At 42.8% G+C, this 24578-nt stretch overlaps 1 protein-coding gene across 1 annotated transcript in view; it reads left to right on the forward strand.

Moving 5' to 3' along the window:
- Window positions 1–10000: 10000 nt before the first annotated feature.
- The window catches only part of LOC126213235 (insulin-like growth factor 2 mRNA-binding protein 1), a 920751-nt gene continuing 906173 nt past the window's right edge, over window positions 10001–24578 (forward strand). The window contains exon 1 of the mRNA XM_049940885.1: window positions 10001–10667. Within this exon, the coding sequence (XP_049796842.1) occupies window positions 10493–10667 (175 nt within the window). The 5' untranslated portion in view covers window positions 10001–10492. The remainder of the gene's footprint in view (window positions 10668–24578) is intronic.

Here is a 24578-nt window from a genome sequence, read left to right on the forward strand (position 1 = left end):
ACATGGCAGAGGCAACTATTAACGTACGGCAGACCGACAGACAGACAATAACTGCCTAACAAATGCGGACGAGAGAGAAACGAGCAAGCTGGGGACGAGAGACTGACCAAGAAAACTAGAATTTAACAAGTAGATGAAACAACATATCTCCAATCACTTAACTTCTAAAAAACTTCGATTTCTGGCGAAGACCCGGCGCAGCATCCCCAAAACGCTCTCCCGAACCGTCCGCTGCCAGCCGCTTCGACGGACGCAGGAAGGCGCGCCGATCTCCCGTCTCACGGCGTCGCAGCTCGCGCCGGCCAGACCGACGTCGTGGTTTGACTCCTGCTGCTCTCGTGTCGGCCGCGAAGCCACTACCCCTCGCTATACGGCGCGGCCCACTGGACTCACGTGGCGACCTCACGTGCGCCGACGCTCAAGGGGGACAAGTCATCTCGTGTCTCAGTGCGCGACCGACCAACAGATCGATCCGACGGTCAATGGCCGTTGCCTGAACAAACTCGAGCAGACTGGCGGCCTAACACACACTAGCACTCCGGACGACAGACAGACACTGACTGCCCCACACTGACCCGGCTGACCAACGGACCAGACTGGTGAGTTTTTTTTTTCTTTGTTGTGATTTCATTCCCCTGCCCCATATGGGCAGGGGAGGGCTGTCAGCGGCACAATCCGCCGCTCTTCAGCCGAGAGACATGACAACTAAAACAAGAATGGCTCTGAGCACTATGGGACTTAACATTTATGGTCATCAGTCCCCTAGAACTTAGAACTACTTAAACCTAACTAACCTAAGGACAGCACACAACACCCAGCCATCACGAGGCAGAGAAAATCCCTGACCCCGCCGGGAATCGAACCCGGTAAAACAAGAATAAAATGATACATACATAAGGAGATAAAAAAGGGGAACATAAAACAGAGTAAGGGGAGAAAATGGAGGTAAAAAGACATGGACATGTACACGTTCATGGGGGACAGTTAAAAAACAAAAGTCACCAGAAAGTTAAACACAGTTGGCGATTCTTGAAACACAGAGAAGACACTGAATGCGAATGCACAGATTAAAAGTTGGCCACAGTATTAAAAACACTCCGAAACAACACACTTAAAATCCACTTCGAGCACACACAACGAAGAGTAAAACTACCAGGTGGGACCTGCCGAGGGAAAGGTCAGACAGGATGGAAAAGGAGGGGAGAGCATGGGGCAGCTGAGGAAGCGGCGGGATGAAGAGAGGAGGGGCAACCGTGGGTTCACGAAGAGGCAGGAGACACGTGGGGCGGGAGAGGAAGAGGGAAGACAGGGCAGGAGGGAGTGCAGAGACACTGAAAGGAGGCACAAGAGAGGGAGGGGGAGTAGGAGGGGGAATCCGCTCAGGAGGAGGGAGGGGGAGGAGAGGGAGCCCTGAGGAGGAGGCAGGAAGAGGGGGTTAGAGTTGGTAGGAAGGGTAGATGTCAGGGCGAAGCTCATCATCTGGGAGGGGTAGATGGTGGAAGTTGTGTTGGGAAAGGAGACGGAGGGTGTGGAGATGGAGAGAGGGAGGGACACAACGGTAAAGGCGCGGCAACTGGTTGGGAGTGGAGAGGAAGGGAGACACCAGGGGGTGAGGGGGATCAAGGCGGCGGACAATATATAGTGTGCGGATGTGTTCAAGGAAAAGGAGAAGGTGGGGGAAGGGGATGAGGTCGTAGAGGATGCGCGTGGGGGACGGAAGGCGGATGCGGAAGGCGAGGCGGAGTGCATGGCATTCGAGGATTTGGAGGGCTGGAAATCCAAGCGATGCTGGCATAACAAAGGATGGGGCGGATCATGGATTTGGAGGTGTGAAGGATGGTGGAAGGATGCAGACCCCACGTCCGGCCGGACAGGAGTTTCAGGAGGCGGAGGCGGTTGTGAGCTTTGTTTTGGATGGTAAAGAGATGGGGAGGCCAGGTGAGGTGGCGGTCGAGTGTGACAGACTGTCGAGCTCACAGCGCCCCTTAAATACACGTGAACAGGCAACCTTTCCCCTTTCAAAGCAGAGGGAGACACCAAAGCTGCGATTGCCACAGCGGCGCCACCGCCAGAAACGGAGGGCGACTGCTTCATACTACGCGCTGCGGCGCGCTCTTCAAAACAGCAATTTTTACCACGGCTCACAGATACTGCCTCGGCAACAAAAGACATTAGGTGGCAAGTTGTTGGGGCATTTTGGAGTCATTCTCTTCTCCAAGAGTTGATGTCAGCCTCAGTGAAGCTGTCGAGAGCAAGAGGAGGGTGTCTTAAACGAAGCCTGTTGATACTCAGATCAGGTATATCGATGTGTACCGGTAATTCTGAGTTTGCTTCGATCTTGTTGTATTCCCTGACCAAGGCTGCTTCTCGTCGCGTTTTTTGGGGGTGATATATGGCTCAGGACAGGTAGCCATATGTTAGGTGTAGACCTAACGGTTCTTCAAATAATGCGCATGGTATTGTTAAGTTCAACATCGATTTTGTTCACATGGCTACTGTTTAGCCATACTGGTCCACAGTACTCCGCCGCAGAGTTCAGGAGACATGAGATGATTAACTTTGAAATGTGTGAAAAATCGAGCGTTTTCTTAAAAAGGAGCGCAAATAACCAAGTTTATACTCATCCGGTGTTTGATGATAAAGAGTGTTTAGCGACTTCAAACAAACTTTAAACATAATTTCAGTCCTTTTCGAAACTTTTTCCTTTTACATGCTTAACGTCAAATATTTATCACATTAACTCCTACGTAAAGTAATGAGACGTCTGAACCTTTTTATACCCGGATGTTGGATTCTTTTAAAAATCAAGACTTTTTTTTGGGGGGGGGGGGGGAGGTTAAATAAAATAAAAGAGTTCTAGCCAACAGATGTCTATTGCTGTCACAGATTATGTTACAACAACGTGATTGGTTCACACATCTGCCACTCATACGGCTCGCTCATGCTGAACAACGGACTTCTAGTGCCTACTTCACAACACAACCGTAGTACGTCAGAGACCACTATTAATGGTCAACGAGGAGCAAATAAACTCTCTTCTTCCTTCTACGTCATACTAAAACCAGTGTACTGTTGCTGCTATAACCAGTAAGAAACAGATTTGGTCAATATTTTTAAAAAGTTTACACAATTCGTAATTTATTTAATCCAAAGATACATTTAGTTTAATGCATGCAACATGTTTTATCAACATAGTTCCGTTAAGGAATCTTTTCCAATAATGTTTCATTTTTATTCAAACTAAATACAAAATTATATAATTATTTGCAAAAAAATTGCTGAAAGATATTTTTAATTGTGCAGCACCACCTCGGTATCCACACATCTACACAATTAGTCTGTAGTTCACAATTAAGTGCCTGGCAGAGGTTTTATCGAACCACCTTTAAACTGTTTCTCTACCGTCCCGCTCTCGAAGAGCGAGCTGGGAAAACGAACATTTAAATTTTTCCGTGCGAGCTCAGATTTCTCTCATTTCGTTATGATGATCATTTTCCATATGTAGGTCGATGCCAACAACAATTTCCACACTCTAAGGAGAAAGTTGGTGACTGAAATTTCATCAGGACGTTTTGCCGTAGCGAGAAACGCCTTCATGTTATTTACTGCCACTCGAATTCGTGTATCAGTTTCGAAACTTGTGGTAAGTTTCTATGACACAAAACTCCTGAGGTCATCGGTCCCTAGGCTTACACACTAATGACTGTAACTTACACTAACTTACGCTAAGGACAACACACAATCACATGCCCGAGGGCGGACTCGAACCTCCGACGGGGGAGAGCCGCGCGAACCGTGACAAGGCGCCCGAGACCGCGCGGCTACCCCGCGCGGCTTCGTGTATCAGATCCGTGGCACTATATCCCTTATTTTCCGGTATTATAAAGCGGTATCCCTTCGATGTCTTCCGTCAATTCTTTCTGGTGCGCATTCCACATCTCAACAGTAATCGAGAAGAGGGCGGACAAGCGTAGTGTAAGCAGTCTCTTTAGTAGACGTGTTGCATTTAGTAAGTGTTCTGCCGATAAATCGCTGTCTTTCTTTGGTTTGGTTTCCCCACAACATTATCTGTGTGGCAGTTCCAATTTAAGGGGCTCCGGAACGCCCTATACTTGCAATGTTAAAATAACGCTTATAAATTACATCTTTCCTCACAAAGTATTTGAGGTAGGAAGTTGAACTTTTTACAGATTATTTATTGGAATATGGGCTACAACTTAACACAGGGATTTTACAAAATTTTAGTTCAGTTATTAAAGATGATTTTTTTCAATTGTAATGAAAATTCACAACATTTTTTCCAATTTTTTATTTATATATTCAAAAATATACAGTTTTTTGGAAAAAGGCTGTGTTAAATTATGCATAAGGTACTGTGTAACATTTACTGAAAGTTTGAAACAAATATGTTTGGAAGATCCTTAGAAAACATGTAATTAGTATGAGAAAATAAAAGTTTTGGGAATCGAGCGACAAAGATTGGATTAATTTTTTAGTGCATTCCAGGTCCATAGGATGGATTATCTTCATCCTCTGCAAACTCCTCCTCCAGCTTCCTCTTGTTCCTCCTCCTGTTTACTCTTGCTTGTATTTCTAGACTCTTTACAGCCCTGTCTGCAGCCCGAATGCGTTCCTTGTCTAAAGCAAGCATCGCTCGTACCATGTTAGAACCTATCTTCATTCCCATATTTCTAAATACCTTTGGCTTTCCAACATTTCTCCTTTTCTTAAAAGCCTTCAGAGGATTTCTAATAACTTTACTTTTACTCATTATTATACTTCAACAAAACAGAGACTCAAGAAACAGAATTAATTACGAATATTTTCGAGATAACGACAGAGTAAATAAACATGAAACAATCGACAATCACACCAGCGATATATATTGAACCATCACAGGTTAGCCACAACACATACTTTATCTCACATCACTAAAATGTACCTGATGAACACGGACGTTAATAATAACACCATTTGACAGTTTAACAGCGCCACAGTGGGTCACGGCCATGTAGAACACATTTCAAAAAAAATTTAAAAATAGTTGTAGTCTTCGGAATTGAATAAATTATATATCTATTAAAATGTAATAGTCTGCAGATTCAGAAAACGCAAAAAAGTAAAAATTGAACTTTTCATGATTTTGAGCCTTTCCGGAGCCCCTTAAGTAATTCGTAATAGTAATCCCTAAGTATTTAGTTGAGTTTACAGGGTTTAGATTTGTGTGATTTATCGAGTAACTGGAATTTAGCGCACTCTTTTTTGTGCTCCTGTGGACGACATCACACTTTTCATGATTTAGAGTCCACTGCCACTTTTTGCACAAGACAGATATTGTCTAAATTATTCTGCAATTCGACTTGATCATCTGATATCTTTACACGATAGTAAATGACAGCATTATTTGCAAACAGTCTAAGTGGGCTTCTCAGATTATCTGCTGAATCGTTTGTGTAGATCAGGAACAACAGAGGGCTTCCTTAAGGAACACCAAATATTACTTCTGCTTTACTCGATGACTGTTCGTTAATTATCACGAACTGGGATATTTCTGACAATCACGAATCTAGTCACACATATGGGACGATACTCTGTAGGCTCGCAATTCAATCAGAAGTCGCGAGTGAGGAGCGGTGACGAAAGCCTTCTGGAAATCTGAAATCATCACCACCATCATCACAGGTCATTATGCTCACTGCTGGGCGTCGTGATCCCATGAACCGTTCCAGGCTGCACAGTTACCAGCTTCTCTTAGAGGCTGCTGAAGAGATATACCAGAGATCTTCTTAATTTGGTCTATACATCTGTTCGCTGCTCTTCACCTCGGTCTCTTGACCTCGATCTTCTCTTCCACGATCATTTTCTCTAAGATTTCTCCATCTCTTCTCACTATATGACCAAACAATTGGAGAATTTTCTGGTTGACACGAAAGATGCGTGGACTTAATGAGTTGCTCAGTAATGGTCACATTTGTTCTTCTATCAGTCCATTTTATGCGTAGCGTCCTGCGTCAGCAACAAAGCATCGATGGTCTGGCTTTAAGGCTTTAAAGATCCATGTCCAAAGACAGGAAGGTTGCACGGGTCACACCAATACTCCAAAAAGGCGACAGGAGTAATCCAATAAATTATAGGCCCATATCATTAACGTCGATATGCAGCAGGGTTCTGAAGCATATATTGTGTTCTAACATTACGAATTACATCGAAGAGAGCGGTCTATTGACACACAGTCAACACGGATCTAGAAAGCATCTTTCTTGTGAAACGCAACCAGCTGTTTACTCACACGAAGTGTTGAGTGCTATCGACAAGAGATTTCAAATTGATTCCTTATTTCTAGATTTCCAGAAGGCTTTTGACGTCGTACCTCACAAGCAGCTTGCTATCAAATTGCGAGCTTATGGACTATCGCCTCAGTTATGCGACTGGGTTAGTGATTTCCTCTCAGAAATGTCACAGACAAATTGATGGAAAGTCATCGACTAAAACAGGACTGATTTATGGCGTTCCCCAAAGTAGTGTTAAAGGGCATCTGATGTTCCTTGTCTTTATAAACGATTTAGGAGACAATCTGAACAGCCCTCGTGGGTTGTTTGCATATGATGCTGTCCCTTATTGCCTAGTAAAGTCATTAGAAGATCAAATCCAATTTCGAAACGATTTAGATAAGATACCTATACGGTGCGAAAGTTGGAAAATGACCCTAAATAATGAAAAATGTGAGGTCATCCGTATGAGTGCTAAAAGGAATCCGTTAAACTTTGGTTACATGATATGTTTCAAATGGCTCTGAGCACTATGGGACTTGCCAGCTGAGGTCATCAGTCCCCTAGAACTTAGAACTACTTAAACCTAACTAACCAAAGGACATCATACACATCCATGCCCGAGGCAGGATTCGAACCTCCGACCGTAGCGGTCACGCGGTTCCAGACTGACGCGCCTAGAACCGCACGGCCACACCGGCCGGCTGGTTACATGATAAATCAGTCAAATCCAAATGCCGTATATTCAACTAAATACTTAGGAATTACAATTACGAACAATGTAAATAGGAAAGAACAAATAGAAAATGTTGTGGGAAACCAAAGATTGCGTTTTGTTGGCGGAACAGATGCAACAGATCTACTAGAGAGACTGCATACACTACGCTTGTCCGCCTTCTTTTGGGGTACTGCTGCGCGTTATAGAATCCTTACCAGATAGGATTAACAGGATACATCGAGAAAGTTCAAAGAAGTGCAGGACGTTTTGTATTATCTAGAAACAGGGGAGAGAGATTCATGGGCATGATACAGGAGTTGGAGAGGGAATCATGAAAACGAAGACGTTTTTTCTTGTGGCGAGATCTTCTCACGATATCTCAGTCATCGACTTTCTCCTCCGAATGATAAAATCTTCTTTTGGCACCGAACTACAAAGGGAGAAACGATCATCATAATAAAATAAGGGAAATCAGAGCTCTCACGGATAGATATAGGCGTTCTTTTTTCCGCGCGCTGTTCGAGAGTGGAATAATAGAGAATTAGCGTGAAGGTGATTCGACAAATCGTCTACCAGGCACTTAAGTATGATGTGCAGAGTAGCCATGTACAAGTAGATGTCTCGCAACCATAAAGAAGAGGGAAAACATGAGTGTTTCACAAGTTTGACTTTTGTAGTGTTCGTAAGAGGTCTTTTCTGCCACATCTTGGTGAGCTTCTTCGTAGCCACTTGCCATAGCGTGAGTAGTCTTCTTATCTTCACAGCTTCCAGTGTCACGGATGCTTGATCCAAAACAGACGAAAGAATGCACAACTTCTAGTTTCTTTAATCGACCTGTGAAACGAACCTGTACTCCTCGATCAGTTATCATGAGTTTGGACTAGCTGAGGTTGAGGTCCAATCCATGTCTTTTAACTTTATTAGTAGCTCATAAAGTTCATCTTCGAAGCTGGCTAAAAGTACGGTGCCATCAGTAAATCGAAGTTTATTAATCGAGATGCCTTGAGTCCAACCATCAAGAGCATTCCTAATGATTTGTTCTGCATAGATGTTGTTCAGTTGGAAGGATAGAACATCTTCTTGTGACACCTTTTGATGCACTGAAAAAAATCACACGTACCAGCACTTGCCTTCACAGCTGCGAGGTAATTTTTGTATAGACTTATGAGTGCTGTTAAGTGTGTGGGATACCGATTTCTACAAGCACCTGCCACAGCTTTCCTAGACAACACACTCAAAGGCGTTCCTCTAGTCAAGGAAGCAGATGAAGACAGGAACATAGAACTCCCGCAATTTCTCGATTATTTGTCGTATGTTGACAATCTGTTCACGAGTTTCTTTTCCTCCGACAAAACCTGCATGTTATGTGGATAGCCGGCCGGAGTGGCCAAGCGGTTCTAGGCGCTTCAGTCTGGAACCGCGCGACCGCTACTGTCGCAGGTTCGAATCCTGCCTCGGGCATGGATGTGTGTGATGTCCTTAGGTTAGTTAGGTTTAAGTAGTTCTAAGTTCTAGGGGACTGATGACGTCAGCTGTTAAGTCCATAGTGCTCAGAGCCATTTGAACCATTTTTGTTATGTGGATATAATGTCTAAGACCCTATTTCGCTGCTTAAGATTGTAGGTTCCAGTGCAAGTTACTCAACTGCTTGACTTCCCGTACTGTTGTTAATCTCAGAATACAACTTTTCACTGCACTGTTTGCACGTCGCAATAGCTTCTTCCTTGTCTTCGATAGAGTGTCATTTCATCCTCTACCACCCACACACGGAGATTTAATTCACCAGTGATGCTTTTGAGTTTCTTGAAGGGATCAGGTACTTAATTGTGATTATAATGTTATTCTATCCCATCACAGGTACCGTTAATCCTGGGTAGTGTGGACACCAGTTTTCTTCAGGTTGCTTCTCGCCTCCATCAGTTGTAGTGTGGACTGTGATATCCAGTGATGATTTGCACTTTGTCGTCGTTCTCATGTCGGACGAGGAAATGACCTTCACTTGGTCCCATGTTTGTGATGCCGGTGCATCTTTATCAAGACTGATGTTGTGGAGCTTTGGTCTTACAAGCTCACCAAATATCCGAAAAGATTCCTTGTTTACGAGTTTTAATTGCCTTTGTCTTCTGATCTTGGTGGATTTGAGCTTAATGCGCATTTTCATGGACAACAGATGGTGATCTCTTCCATAGTCAGCTCCAGCAAAGGTTTCACAGTCCAAGACCGAAGTCTTCCAACATCTTCACAATAGGAGGATGTCAGTCTAGTTTCTAAATCTGTCACCAGGTGTTATCCAAGTGTACAGTCGTCTTGGGTGATGATGAAACGTAATGTTACAGGCAGTGAAGCCGTTACTCACGCAGAAATCTAATAAGTACCTGCCGCGGTCATTTCCGTCATTTAGACCATCAGACCCAACCACAGATTTTAAGCGTGTGTCTTCGGTAGTGTCTCCAATTTGAGCATTGAAGACTCCTTGAATTATTGTCCGTTCTTTGTTAGGGATCTTGTTGAGTGGTTGTACCAGTTGCTCATAGACCTCCTCTCTCTCTTCATCCGGTTCCTGTGAGATTACTGATCCTTGTTGTGTGCCCGATTCGTCATGTCAGTTTTTCTGAATCACCCTGTAGATTAGGAACAACAGAGGTCTTATAACACTTCCTTGCGTACGGCCAGATACGACTGCCCACCACCAGACAACGTAAGGTAGCTTGCGCATTACAGATGCCGGTGTAGGCGACGCCGTGTTCCGACTCACTGCTTTGCCGTTGTGGACGGTCCGGTCTTCCGCTTCTTCCTCTCGCGCGTGTTTTTGTCGTACGCGTCCTCGCGCACCCGCATAAACGTATGCGTGCGCTCCCGAATATTAATCGGCCGCTACCCAATGGGCCCGGTAGGCGGGAATCGCCGGCCGTCACGTGACCCGCAGGCCGACCAATGGCGCGGCGCGAGCCGCTGTTTCAACGCCGAGCGCTGCCTCGGGCCGCTGCCATAGTAGCGAGCGAGGCAAGGACAGCGGATGTACACGCCGCGCCCGGCAAACGTTTTCGCAGTGCCCGATGACATTGCGCAGTTGTTGCGCGTCCACCTGGCATTTTTTTTAGTCGTAGCTCCGCCGAGGTGTTCCCCTTCGGCGCTACTGCTACCGCGGAACAATATTTTTTTACGGACACTTTTCTTTTATACCTTAGTGTGAGAATGTCATTTTGTAGCGACCGCTGATGTGCAGTTACAGTGTGCGGTTTCGTTGTTTTTTTGTAGTACTTTTGTACGGAACGACTTTGTAGCGAAATATAGAGGATATCTTTCGGAACAGAAACAACGATTAGTGCTCCACTGCAGTGTGTTCTTGTGACAGTGCCTAGCTGAGCGGCGAAATTTTTTTTGTTTGTTTGTTTACTTGTGACGTAGCTGGTCTCTTTCACCTCCTCCGGTGTCTCCTGTTTGTTTCTGGTGCCGCTGCCACACCTGCCAGAAGAGAGTAAACGCAGAGGAAGAGTAGGCGAAGATGAGCAAGCTTTACGTGGGCAACTTGCCTGCCGATGCGTCCGAGGCGACCTTGAGGCAGCTGTTCCAGGACCATAACCTCACGTGCTCCACCATCCTGGTCAAAAGGGGCGGCTACGCTTTCGTCGAGTGTCCGGATCAGTCAGTGGCGGACCGCGCCATAGACAAGCTCAACGGTGAGTATTCCTTGTCTCTCTCTGCGCCCCTTTTTGTGCTTACGCTTGACCATGAATATATATATACCGCACACGTACAGAAAGGCGTGGTTAACATACCTTTCACATTATCGACTTCTACTGCATCTCATAATGTTATTTTTCTGACAGTGCAATGAATAAGTAAACCACATCTATTTATTTATTTTATTGAATCCTTTAGAGCTACTGTCCCTGTACATATAATATGACGCGTTTTTAACACTTTTTTAAAAAATTGTTTACCTAGCGAGGTGGCGCAGTGGTTCGCACACTGTTTCGCATTCGGGAAGACGACCGTTCAAACCCGCGTCAGGCCATCCTGATTTCATTTTCCATGATTTCCCTAAATCGCTTCAGGCAAATGCCGGGATAGTTTCTATGAAAGGGCACGGCTGACTTCCTTCCTTCCCTAATCCCCCAAAGCAACCAGCAAAAAATTGTTTCATGTTTTGATTGATTACAGAGCTATATCTCAGCATATTAATAGCAACAATAATATGCTTACATTCATAATATTAATAATATATAGTCGTGAACGTGTTACGCATCACACAACTGGCGAATAAATTTTCTAATCGCCTGGTCAGTGTCCGGATCATATTATGTTTCTAACGACACAGTTGCAATATAGCCGTGTTTTTGCGGTAGTTCTGAAACTTCATTTTATTGATTTCCAGAAATACACGTACTAAAGGACGTGGCTAGCATAGGACCTAAATTATCCATTTCCACTGCATCTCACGACGTTGTTTTGCATGATAATGGAATGTACGACTAAAGCACATTTGCTTATTTTATTGCTTCCTTTAGACCTACTCTTTACAAAATAGGTCGTGTTTTTAACATTTTTAAAAAATATTGTAACATGTCTTGATTGATTACGAAATTTTACCTGATCATAGCAATAATAATAATAATAATAATAACAAAAACAAGTAATAGTAAAAACAATATATGTGAACATGTTATGTATCACACAACTGAGAATAAAGTGATAATAATAATAATAATAATTGTTATTAATGGTAAAATTTGTGAACATGTTATGTATTGCAAAGCAGAGAATAAAGGCGAATCAGTTTTCTAATCAGTTGGTCAGTGTTCTAATCTCACTACTTTTAAAACGATACAGCAGAAGTATTCCCTTTTTTATTCCCGTTTTCTGCACTAGTTTCGAAGAAGCTCGTTTTATGCTTTCTAATAGGATGATGTGGTAGCAAAATCGGAAAAGACCATGAATACATACAGAGTGTCCCAAGAAGGATAGTAAACATTCAGAGATATGACAGGAGCGATCATACGAACCAAAAAATGTCTGGCAAACATGGGCTCTAAAACGCGTACTTTAAGAGCTGTGAGCTGTTGTTCAGCAGAAGAGATATTTTCCACACTAGCGGATGTGAATAAATGCTCGTAGCTTTTAAAATATAAATTTTAAATCCCATGTTTACTTGCAATTTTTGTCTTGTTTTGATCCATACTACCACGTTTCGAAATATCGAAAGCGAGGAACTTGCAGTAGAAGAGATTTGTTTCACAGTATCGAAGATGATGAAGCGCTCGTAGCGTTTCAAGCAAGCATTTTAGGGCTCATCTTGACTAGATTTTAGAAAGTGTCTCGCTCCTATCTCTGCCATGTTAAACGCTTGAAACCAATATAGTCACGTGACGAAGGGCAAACAGCCAACAGTCTGTCATTGCGCCGTATATGAAGGGGAGCCGACAGTTAACATTTTTTTTTTCATTTATATCTGAAATCAAGCACAGATTTTAATGGTTGAGCGACTTGAAGCTTAAATATTACACATGTAGTTCTAAAAATTAACCTAAATTCTTCAAAATTTCCTAATATTAATGCTATGCATATTCTCACATTGGACACCACCTCAAGAAATTTGTCCAAAGACTGGGGCATTTTGTACTTCAGATGCATTTATTTTATTCGTATACGACTAATGTCTGTCGTTTAGGGTATTTTCAAACGATTTTCTGCAGTTGAAAATGACTGCCTTTACATTTCCGCGTTGTATTTGTTTTGGTACACACATATGCTATCCTGCTGGTTTCACAGATTGACATTTTAATAAGGCGCGAAATTTATTAATTTTGTTAAAATGTCGAGTGTGACACCAACAAGACAGCATATGTGCGAACCGAAACAAATAGAACACATAAATTTAAAGACACTATCATGTTAATGCATATGCCACGTTCTCCAGTTGCAGAAAATCGCTTGAAAATGGACTAAAGGGAGGAAAATGGTGTTGCGCAGAATAAAATAAATACAGAAAATTCGAATGCGGCAGTAATGACAATAATTTCGTGTGGCTCAGTAGCCTCGTGCAGGTCTTTCTATTGGACGCTACTTTGGTAACCGTATTCCCTAACCTACCGCAGTTATCCAACCTGAAAAAGGGGATGTTTTTTCCATTTGGCGAGGAGAAAAGGTAACAAACAGTTTGAAATATTGTACTGACAGCCCTCTTTCGAGTCATTTAGTTCACTATTTCCACAGAAAAATAGAGAATATTAGTTTGCTAGGAAGCATTTCTCAGCAATACATGTGAAAAGTTTTATGGTAAAAGTTGCGTAGTAGACCTCCCTTGTATTTTCCGTAGTTTGTGTGCGATATATGTTCATAATATGCATCAAAATACTCGTTGGAGAATTATCCATTATCTAATATACGTTTTCTGAATTAACGTTGCAGTTTCAGTTTTTATTATGAAAAGGGCTTTGAATATGGACTGAATGTAAACATTAGGCTATGTTACAGGTTTGTTATACAATGTTCGTTTCGAATTAACAATCGTTGGCTTCGTCAACTCGATACCAAATTATCACCTTTCAATATAACCTTTACATCGGAATGCATTACGTATCAGCCTTGTCACCAAAACCAAGATCTTAGAAGAGAGGTCCAGTATCACACTGTAGCACTCATTTCTCCTAAATTCTCAGTGTTAATGCAATGGTTACCGCGTATACATTTGGCCAGATGCAATAGTAACGAACAGTTCGAAACACTGTATTGATAGTTCTTCCTTTTTGCAAACTGCAGAATCACAGTTCTTCACTGAGTTGCTCTATTTATTGCATTGTGAGTCATGTATATAGTTCACTGATTCCACAAGAGTATACGACAAAATACCGGTGTAGCAGGAAGCATTTAGATTTCTCGGCCATGTGGAATGTTTTGTTATGCTTTTGTAAGAAATAGCATCCATTTCTGTCAAGAATTGTTAATGTTTTACGACTTTTTTAAATCCAGTACAGATACCGAAACAGTATCAAGATAAAAAGCATAATATATTAGAAAACGATGGTTACAGAGAAAGCTCTTATAGTCAATTAGATATTAACATGGTGTCGTCTCGAAAGTCGCAGTCATTTATCGAGTTTTAGAGATGAGGACCAAGCTTTCTTTTTCTTTTACGAGCTACATATATAATGATCATTATCATCCAGTTATTAATATTTAGACACAAATAAATACTCTCAAATAGAAAGCCGTACGCCTCTGTTTGGTAACCTTGGCTTCAACCTCTGAATTCACTGATTTACTCTCGAAAAATATGTCCGCCAATTTTTTTGTGTTTTTAAAAAAACTTTAGCAGTGTAACGGAGTATACTTCCTTTCACATAACCTTACGTTGCATCCAAACGCTGAACAAGACTTCATCGCTGTAATAAAGAAACTTTCACCAAAAATACTATAGTTAAGACAAAAGTAAATTGAGCAGTATCCCTGAAGTTGTCTGTAAAGGTATGTCACTACCAGTCAATTGACTGTCATGTTGGTTTCAATATAGTGACGTCATGTGAGGTCTGTGTCATCTGTGATCTAAGATTCCGTGCGTGCTCTTGAGATGTTTACACCGCTCAGCGAAAGCGTTCCTCGCACACGATGTTGTGAAGAGACTGCGCACGTACAGTATTTATTGACTAGTTTGTCGAAGCTTCAATATAGTGAAGCGACCTCCTCCTCCTCTCTCCCCCCCCCCCTCCCACACACACACACAATCAATAATATTGCCAATGTGACTCTTGAAATTTTCCCGGCGTATCGAATATTCCACAAGATTTCGGGATTGCAGCCGGATCTCATCGACTTCTTTCCACGATATTTCGGCTGACAACCTAACAGCCATCTTCAGGTGTCAAACACTCGCCTGAAGATGGCTGTAAGGTTGTCAGCCGAAATATCGTGGAAAGAAGTCGATGAGATCCGGCTGCAATCCCGAAATCTTGTGGAATATTGCCAATATTTGTGGAATTCCAAAACTGCGTTGTTAAAAGAATTCGCAGTTGTATTCAGTTCTATTATTTCCTTGTTTTTCTGTCCCACACTCAGTTTCACTCACAATTTAGGTCACAGTCACCAGTTTCGAACAACTCCGTTAAATATCGAATTCTTATCTGAGTGGTTTCTACACGATTAATAATGACATTCGTACATTTTGAGATACTCATAACCAACATGAAACGTTCTGTGCCTTGATGTAAGGGCCTACATCACACATGTAGGCGTCTACATCACAGTAAGTCAACCGTTAGCTTAATGTGGCAAAGGCGCATCTCAAGTACTTCTGCCACAATCCTCTTAGTGTGAAGTAAGCTTTTAAATTAAGATGCAGAATGTATGACGTTGGTTATGAGTAGATAAACGTGCATAAATGTTATTATTAGTCAAATCAGAACGAATCAGGTAACGGTTCGACAATGAACGGAAAGAGTTGAGACTAGTACCTACTCACCCAAATTGTCAGTGTTAACTGAGACTGAAAAATAAAGAAATAATACAATTACCAGTGTTATCAGTTGGCAGCGCGATTTCACAAGTTTAAGTTTTTGAACACCCAGAAGAAGGCGTGTGCCTCAGTTTTACTAGCGATTCCTGGCAAAGAATAGAAAACTACAAGAAAGAGTAAATGGGCCCGAGAATGGCTGAAAAAAGATACAGGCCTGTCGCATGTTGATTTTCTGATTGAAATCAGTACCACGGACTCTAAAGATTTCATAAACTGTTTTCGGGTGAGTCCTGCTTGCTACGACTTGTTATTAATAGTCATACGACATAAAACAAATAAGCAAAATACGGTAATCAGAGACCCAGTCGCAATCTATGATCGCTTAGGAGTACCTTTGAGGTTTATGGCGACAGGTAGGTCATTTGTATGCAGGAATTTTAGTGCGGTAAGTCAGCAAATGCAATTAGCATAATTGTTGCTGCAGCATGTGAAGCAATTATATCTGCCCTGCATGGATACATCTATGTGATTAATATAAATTTTTTTACGCTTGGTGATCGTCTGGTGAGATTGACATCACTTTAGCAGACCTCTTACTAGTCGTTATATATATACTCGTATAATGCATAATTTTCTAAGTAGAAGCGTTTTTCCACAGTGCTGAGTAATTTAACAAGCTAATTCAGTTTTTGAAAATTAATTCAGAAAATAACGGCATACTGAATCTTCCAATAACCGTCCTAAAGTGGTAAATGCAATGACTACTCATGCATAGCCCTATTCAAACTATCTTGTGTTAAAAGACTACTTAAAAAATTGAATCTAAGGTATGATAAGCACAAAAGCGAACATAAACAGAGACGCTAATGGCATGTGGCTGGCGCATGAAGCTCTGTCAAGACATCTATACGGAGGATGTTGTCATACTGTCAGCGCTCGATCTCACACGCTCAATACGCATCAACAATACTTACATTATTTTTGGGGTCACAGTACTGGTCGTTAATATTCTAGTACTGACAACAAGCGCTTTCAGACGGCCAACACGTCGACGGTTTTACAATACGATTCAACATGTGTGAACCGATAAGTTGGCAGATATATTACAAAAGGTACGACCACACCCTTGCTTCTATACTCGATATCATCAAAACTAAGACAAGAGTAACCTATGATCTAATTCGATTCAATCAGGTGATGCTGTGCGAATTAAATTACGGAATGAGTTGCCGTGAATTGTAGACGAGTTTTGCTATGTGGGCAACCAAATAACGGACGACGGGAGAAGTAAAGAGGTGTTATCAGTACGAATAGGAAGTTTTCTCAGAAATGAAGTTTCCAACATCGAATATAAATTTAAGCGTTAGGAAGTCTTTTCTGGAATCGGTCGTGTGGGGTGTAGGCTTTTGTGCAAGTGAAACGTGGATGATAAACAAACAAAGAGAAGGAGAGAAGAGAAGTTTTTGAGATGTGGGGCTACAGAAAAATATTGAAGATTGGATCTGATAACTATTAAGAGATACTGACACGAACTGGAGAAAAGAGATCTTTGCGGCACTATTTGACTAGAAAAAGTGATCGACTTACAGGGCACTTTCTGCGACATCAAAGAAACATGAACTTAATATTGGAGAGAAGTGTGAACGGTATAAATTGTGGGGGGAAACCAAAAGATGAATACAGGAAGCAGGTTCAAATAAATATATGGTGCAGATGTTAGCAGAGATGAAGAGGCTTGCACAGGACAGAGTATTGTGGAAAGTTTGATCATACCACCGATCGGTTTTAGAGCCAGAACAATATCGGAGTATTCCACTACACTTTTAAAGATATTATACAATGTCCTTCACGAAAGATCTCTAATAAAGTTCTTTTACGGTGTAATACATACCTGTAATAACCATGAATAGATGGTGCCAACGACTTTCGACGTGTATTATAAACTTTCAAGAAATTTTGCTTTCAGTATTCATACCATCTTAGAAGAAAGATTAAGAAAAGGCAAACCTACGTTTCTAGCATTTGTAGACTTAGAGAAAGCTTTTGATAATGTTAACTGGAATACTCTCTTTCAAATTCTGAAGGTGGCAGGGGTAAAATACAGGGAGCGAAAGACTATTTACAATTTGTACAGAAACCAGATGGCAGTCATAAGAGTCGAGGGGCATGAAAGAGAAGCAGTGATTGGGAAAGGAGTGAGACAGGGTTGTAGCCGCTCCCCGATGTTATTCAATCTGTATATTGAGCAAGCAGTAAAGGAAACAAAAGAAAAATTCGGAGTAGGTATTAAAATTCATGGAGAAGAAGTAAAAACTTTGAGGATCGCCGATGACATTGTATTTCTGTCAGAGACATCAAAGGACTTGGAAGAGCAGTTGAACGGAATGGACAGTGTCTTGAAAGGAGGATATAAGATGAACATCAACAAAAGCAAAACGAGGATAATGGAATGTAGTCAAATTAAATCGGGTGATGGTGAGGGAATTAGATTAGGAAATGATGCACTTAAAGTAGTAAAGGAGTTTTGCTATTTAGGGAGTAAAAATAACTGATGATGGTCGAAGTAGAGAGGATATAAAATGTAGACTGGCAATGTCAAGGAAATCGTTTCTGAAGAAGAGAAATTTGTTAACATCGAGTATAGCAGTGTCAGGAAGTCGTTTCTGAAAGTATTTGTATGTAGCCATGTATGGAAGTGAAACATGGACGATAACTAGTTTGGACAAGAAGAGAATAGAAGCTTTCGAAATGTGGTGCTACAGAAGAATGCTGAAGATAAGGTGGGTAGATCACGTAACTAATGAGGAGGTATTGAATAGGATTGGGGAGAAGAGAAGTTTGTGGCACAACTTGACTAGAAGAAGGGATCGGTTGGTAGGACGTGTTTTGAGGCATCAAGGGATCACAAATTTAGCATTGGAGGGTAAAAATCGTAGAGGGAGACCAAGAGATGAATACGCTAAGCAGATTCAGAAGGATGTAGGTTGCAGTAGGTACTGGGAGATGAAGGAGCTTGCACAGGATAGAGTAGCATGGAGAGCTGCATCAAACCAGTCCCAGGACTGAAGACCACAACAACAACAACGACAACAACAACAACAACCATTGAGTACACCAGAAAAACTGCTCCTAGTGGATATCTAGCATGGCTGTGACAGGTCGGAAGGCCCACGTATTTTGCATGGGGTGCATTGCTCTAGTACAGAAGCAATTTCGGATGTGGCCAAAGCAGGTGTGATGTTTACGGTTCCTGTTTATATACTCTGACCGAGAAAATCGCAACACCAAAAAATAATTAATGTGTAGTAATGAAATTTAGGGAATACATTTGTGTAGTTGACACACGGACATGATTAACATTTCAAGATCACGGGTTGTGCAAGCGCGAGATAAGCCATTGCAAATGTATGATGCTGGCACATTAATAATCGGCGTAACCGCCATAACGTGCATGCATTGTGTTGTATATGTGCCGGATACCAGTTTTTGGAATGAATATCCATGCCCGTTGCATTCGGGTTGGTCGAGGAATGGTTAATGCTGTTTGTGGATGAAGCTGGAGTTGTGCGATGAATTTCAAACTGGTTCAAATGGCTCTGAGCACTATGGGACTTAACATCTGAGGTCATCAGTCCCCTGGACTTAGAACTACTTAAACCTAACCAACCAGAGGACATCACACACATCCATGCCCGAGGCAGGATTCGAACCTGCGACCTTCGCTGCAGCGCGGTTCGAAACTGAAGCGCCTAGAACCGCTCGGCCATCCGATGACGTCTGATACGTGCTCGATTGGAGAATGATCTGGCTTTCGAGTAGGGGAAGGCTACATGTCGACACTCTGTAGAGAACATGAAATGTATTCGCTGTATGGACAACCATGAGCTATATGACGGAATGGTGACACTGAAAATTTGTGCCGGACTGGAACTGGAAGCCGGCTTTCCCGCTCATCGCGAGCGGTCGCCGTGCCATTTGGCTATCCGAGCACCATTCAAGGCCAGACCTAAACTTCTATATGTTGTCAACCACGCGTCTGCAACTTGTACTCACCCATCCATTATGTATATTCCCCTACAGGGGAGACATTTTATTTGATAGTCGCTTGTCCGGTGTCGGCGGATAAACACAATATTGCAATGCCTGTATTATTGCGAATTCCTTCGGACATGCATGCATGTCTCTCCTGTATCGGCATATACATAGTGGATGTATGAGTACAGGTTGTAGACACATAGTTGACGACATACGGAAGTTTAGGTCTTGTAGTGAGTTGTGCTCGGATAGCAGGCGTTGACAGATGTGAAAATTACCGAACTATCAGTTTAATAAGTCACAGCTGCAAAATACTAACGCGAATTCTTTACAGACGAATGGAAAAACTGGTAGAAGCGTACCTCGGGGAAGATCAGTTTGGATTCCGTAGAAATGTTGGAACACGTGAGGCAATACTAACCTTACGACTTATCTTAGAAGAAAGATTAAGAAAAGGCAAACCTACATTTCTAGCATTTGTAGACTTAGAGAAAGCTTTTGACAACGTTAACTGGAATACTCTCTTTCAAATTCTGAAGGTGGCAGGGGTAAAATACAGGGAGCGAAAGGCTATTTACAATTTTTACAGAAACCAGACGGCAGTTATAAGAGTCGAGGGGCATGAAAGGGAAGCAGTGGTTGGGAAAGGAGTGAGACAGGGTTGTAGCCTCTCCCCGATGTTATTCAATCTGTATATTGAGCAAGCAGTAAAGGAAACAAAAGAAAAATTCGGAGTAGGTATTAAAATTCATGGAGAAGAAGTAAAAACTTTGAGGTTCGCCGATGACATTGTAATTCTGTCAGAGACAGCAAAGGACTTGGAAGAGCAGTTGAACGGAATGGACAGTGTCTTGAAAGGAGGATATAAGATGAACATCAACAAAAGCAAAACGAGGATAATGGAATGTAGTCAAATTAAATTGGGTGATGCTGAGGGAATTAGATTAGGAAATGAGACACTTAAAGTAGTAAAGGAGTTTTGCTATTTAGGGAGCAAAATAACATGATGGTCGAAGTAGAGAGGATATAAAATGTAGACTGGCAATGGCAAGGAAATCGTTTCTGAAGAAGAGAAATTTGTTAACATCGAGTATAGATTTAAGTGTCAGGAAGTCGTTTCTGAAAGTATTTGTATGGAGTGTAGCGATGTATGGAAGTGAAACATGGACGATAACCAGTTTGGACAAGAAGAGAATAGATGCTTTCGAAATGTGGTGCTACAGAAGAATGCTGAAGATAAGGTGGGTAGATCATATAACTAATTAGGAGGTATTGAATAGGATTGGGGATAAGAGAAGTTTGTGGCACAACTTGACTAGAAGAAGGGATCGGTTGGTAGGACATGTTTTGAGGCATCAAGGGATCACAAATTTAGCATTGGAGGGCAGCGTGGAGGGTAAAAATCGTAGAGGGAGACCAAGAGATGAATACACTAAGCAGATTCAGAAGTATGTAGGCTGCAGTAGGTACTGGGAGATGAAGAAGCTTGCACAGGATAGAGTAGCATGGAGAGCTGCATCAAACCAGTCTCAGGACTGAAGACCACAACAACAACAGCCAAAGGGTAGCCGGCACGGTAGCTCATCGTGCTTGGTCAGATAGTTGGGTGCTCTCTGTAATAAAAAATATTAAAAAAGCTGAGTGAAAAGATAAACAACGGACTTCAACGGATGTCACGTGACGTCCGCTACGACCAAATAGAACGAACAAAACAAAGGGGTAAGGGGAAAACTCGCTATAAGCGGGAAATCCGGGTTCAAGTCCCGATCCGGCACAAATTTTCATTGTTGTGATTCCATTATACAGCTGATGGCTGTCCATATTCGCAACTGCGACTATATTTGATGTGTCTCATAACGGGTGTAGTCGCCGCCGTGCCTGTTCCTTTGGACATGCATGCTTGTTCGAAGGAACATTACATCATAATTCGGAATAACACAGGCATTGCAATATCGTATACTCTGTAGAGCAGCGCTTCCCAACCTTTTCAGCTGGCGGACCCCTTCTACAGTCGAAAATACATGGCGGACCCCTAGTCAGTCAAGAGCATAGTAACATTAAATTTCAGACCGAAACCCATGGGAACTGAACTGAAAGTTTCTTAATGCAAGTGCCATGTTTCCATTGCCCCCCACTCCCCCCTAAGTATCAATAGTCTTTGGAGCTTCTTGTGATTGTCCTTCCTTTGGTCGTCCTTCCTCCTCGTTCATTTCAACTGAAAACTTCCCTTGTTGTGAAGGCGATGGAGAAACTGCACCCTTCTTCCATGATCCCGACTTCAGCCACGGATCCATGTTAGAAGTAATAAACGTCAGAAATCGACTTATGAAATAGGTAGTGCACTGACAAAGCAAGTTTAACATTTAACGATGCCTGGGGCCGCATACGTGCCAGCGAGCTCTGTGATTGGTCCACAAAGCTCGCTCCGCGCATGCGTAAAAGGTTTCAGCGCATCCACCGCTGTGAGCCGGTGCACAAACGACCCCCATATTGTTGCGAAGCAGTCGATCAGAGAAGCCTCGTTCTCTGGCACTAAACTGTGTATGCGTTCTCACTTAGGAACCGCAAAGGCCGCTTGGGAATACGACCTGAAGTAAAAGTACACATGTTTTTCACACGAAAAAAAAGTGATGAATTTGATTTTCACATTTTTATTCAATAATTGTACTCATTATTTTACACGATTTGGTGAAAGGTGGCCGCGGACCCCCTAGAAAGAGCCGGTGGATCCCTAAGGGGTCTGCGGACCACACGTTGGGAAGCCCTGCTGTAGAGTATGCTAGATTACAACAGTGGTATATGGGAGAGAGCTATTGTGTTGGGAAAGCCCCCTGGAATGCTATTGATGAATGGCAGCACAACAGGTCGAATCATCATACTGGCGTACAAATCTGCAGTCAAGATGCTTGGGATTACCACGAGAGTGCTCCTGCTGTCATACGAAATCGGACCCCAGACAATAACTCCAGGTGTAGGTCCAGTGTGTCTAGCATGCCGACAGATCTGTTGCAGGCCCTCAACTGACCTCCTAACCAACACACGGCCATCACTGGCACCGAGCCAGAACCAGCTTTCATCAGAAAACACAGCAGACCACCCTGTCCTCCAGTGAGCTCTCGCTTGACGCTACGTAAGTCTCAAATGGCGGTGGTTTTGGGCCAGTGGAATGCGCGCTACAGGGCCTCTGGCTCTGAGATGTCCTTGCAGTAACCGTTTTGTAACAGTTCGTTGTGTCACTGTGGTGCCAACTGCTCAGACTGCTGTTGCAGATGCAGTACGATGCGCCAGAGCCATACGCCGAACAATATAGTCTTCCCTGTCGGTAGTGCTACGTGACCGTCAGGAGCCCTGTCTTCTTGCGACCGTACATTCTCGTCGCCTTTGCTGCCAGGAGTCTACATCTACATCTACATTTATACTCCGCAAGCCACCCAACGGTGTGTGGCGCAGGACACTTTACGTGCCACTGTCATTACCTCCCTTTTCTGTTCCAGTCGCGTATGGTTCGCGGGAAGAACGACTATCTGAAAAGCTCCGTGCGCGCTCGAATCTCTCTAATTTTACATTCGAGATATCCTCGGGAGATATAAGTAGGGGAAGCAATATATTCGATACCTCATCCAGAAACGCACCCTCTCGAAACCTGGCGAGCAAGCTACACCGCGATGCAGAGCGCCTCTCTTGCAGAGTCTGCCACTTGAGTTTATTAAACATCTCCGTAACGCTATCACGGTTACCAGATAACCCTGTGACGAAACGCGCCGCTCTTCTTTGGATCTTCTATATCTCCTCCGTCAACCCGATCTGGTACGGATCCCACACTGATGAGCAATACTCGAGTATAGGTCGAACGAGTGTTTGTAAGCCACCTCCTTTGTCGATGGACTACATTTTTTAAGGACTCTCCCAATGAATCTCAACCTGGTACCCGCCTTACCGACAATTAATTTTATATGATCATTCCACTTCAAATCATTCCGCACGCTTACTCCCAGATATTTTACAGAGGTAACTGCTACCAGTGTTTGTTCTGCTATCATATAATCATACAATAAAGGCTCCTTCTTTCTATGTATTCGCAATACATTACATTTGTCTATGTTAAGGGTCAGTTGCCACTCCCTGCACCAAGTGCCTATCCGCTGCAGATCTTCCTGCATTTCGCTACAATTTTCTAATGCTGCAACTTCTCTGTATACTACAGCATCATCCGCGAAAAGCCGCACGGAACTTCCGACACTATCTACTAGGTCATTTATATATATTGTGAAAAGCAATGGTTCCATAACACTCCCCTGTGGCACGCCAGAGGTTAGTTTAACGTCTGTAGACGTCTCTCCATTGAGAACAACATGCTGTGTTCTGTTTGCTAAAAACTCTTCAATCCAGCCACACAGCTGGTCTGATATTCCGTAGTCAAGTACAGTGGCTACATCCCTGCCAAGTCTTTCTACAGTATCGCAGAACTAACATCCAGCTTCTTGTAGCCCTGTTACAAGACCTCGTTCAAACTCAGTAAGGTGTTGATAATGGCGCCTTTGCCGCCTTAGAGGCATTCTTGAGTAACATCAGCTCACCACGTCCAATCTCGGACGCTCTCGACCTTTACGACGTCTATTTAAAGAAACCAGATTTGTATCCTCTTACAAGGGAACCTCCCCATCCCACCCCCCTCCGATTTACTTATAAGTTGGAACAGTGGATAGGCCTTGAAAAACTGGACACAGATCAATCGAGAAAACAGGAAGAAGTTGTGTGGAACTATGAAAAAAATAAGCAAAATATACAAACTGACTAGTCCAAGTGGAAGATAGGCAGCATCAAGGAGAGCGTGAGCTCAGGGGCGCCGTGGTCCCGTGGTTAGCGTAAGCAGCTACGAAACGGGAGGTTCTTGGTTGAAGTCTTCCCTCGTGTTAAAAGTTTAATTTTTTATTTTCAGACAATTATTGTCTGTCCGTCTGTCCGTCCGATGCGATCACTTTTTTGAGAGTGATTATCACATCCACAACAAAACCTAAATCGGGCAAGGTAGAAGAACCTTTTTACCCATTCGCCAAGTGTACAAGTTAGGTGCGTCGACAACATATTCCTGTCATGTGACGCA

The sequence above is a fragment of the Schistocerca nitens genome, chromosome 11 (genome assembly GCF_023898315.1).
Source record: "Schistocerca nitens isolate TAMUIC-IGC-003100 chromosome 11, iqSchNite1.1, whole genome shotgun sequence".
Taxonomy (NCBI): domain Eukaryota; kingdom Metazoa; phylum Arthropoda; class Insecta; order Orthoptera; family Acrididae; genus Schistocerca; species Schistocerca nitens.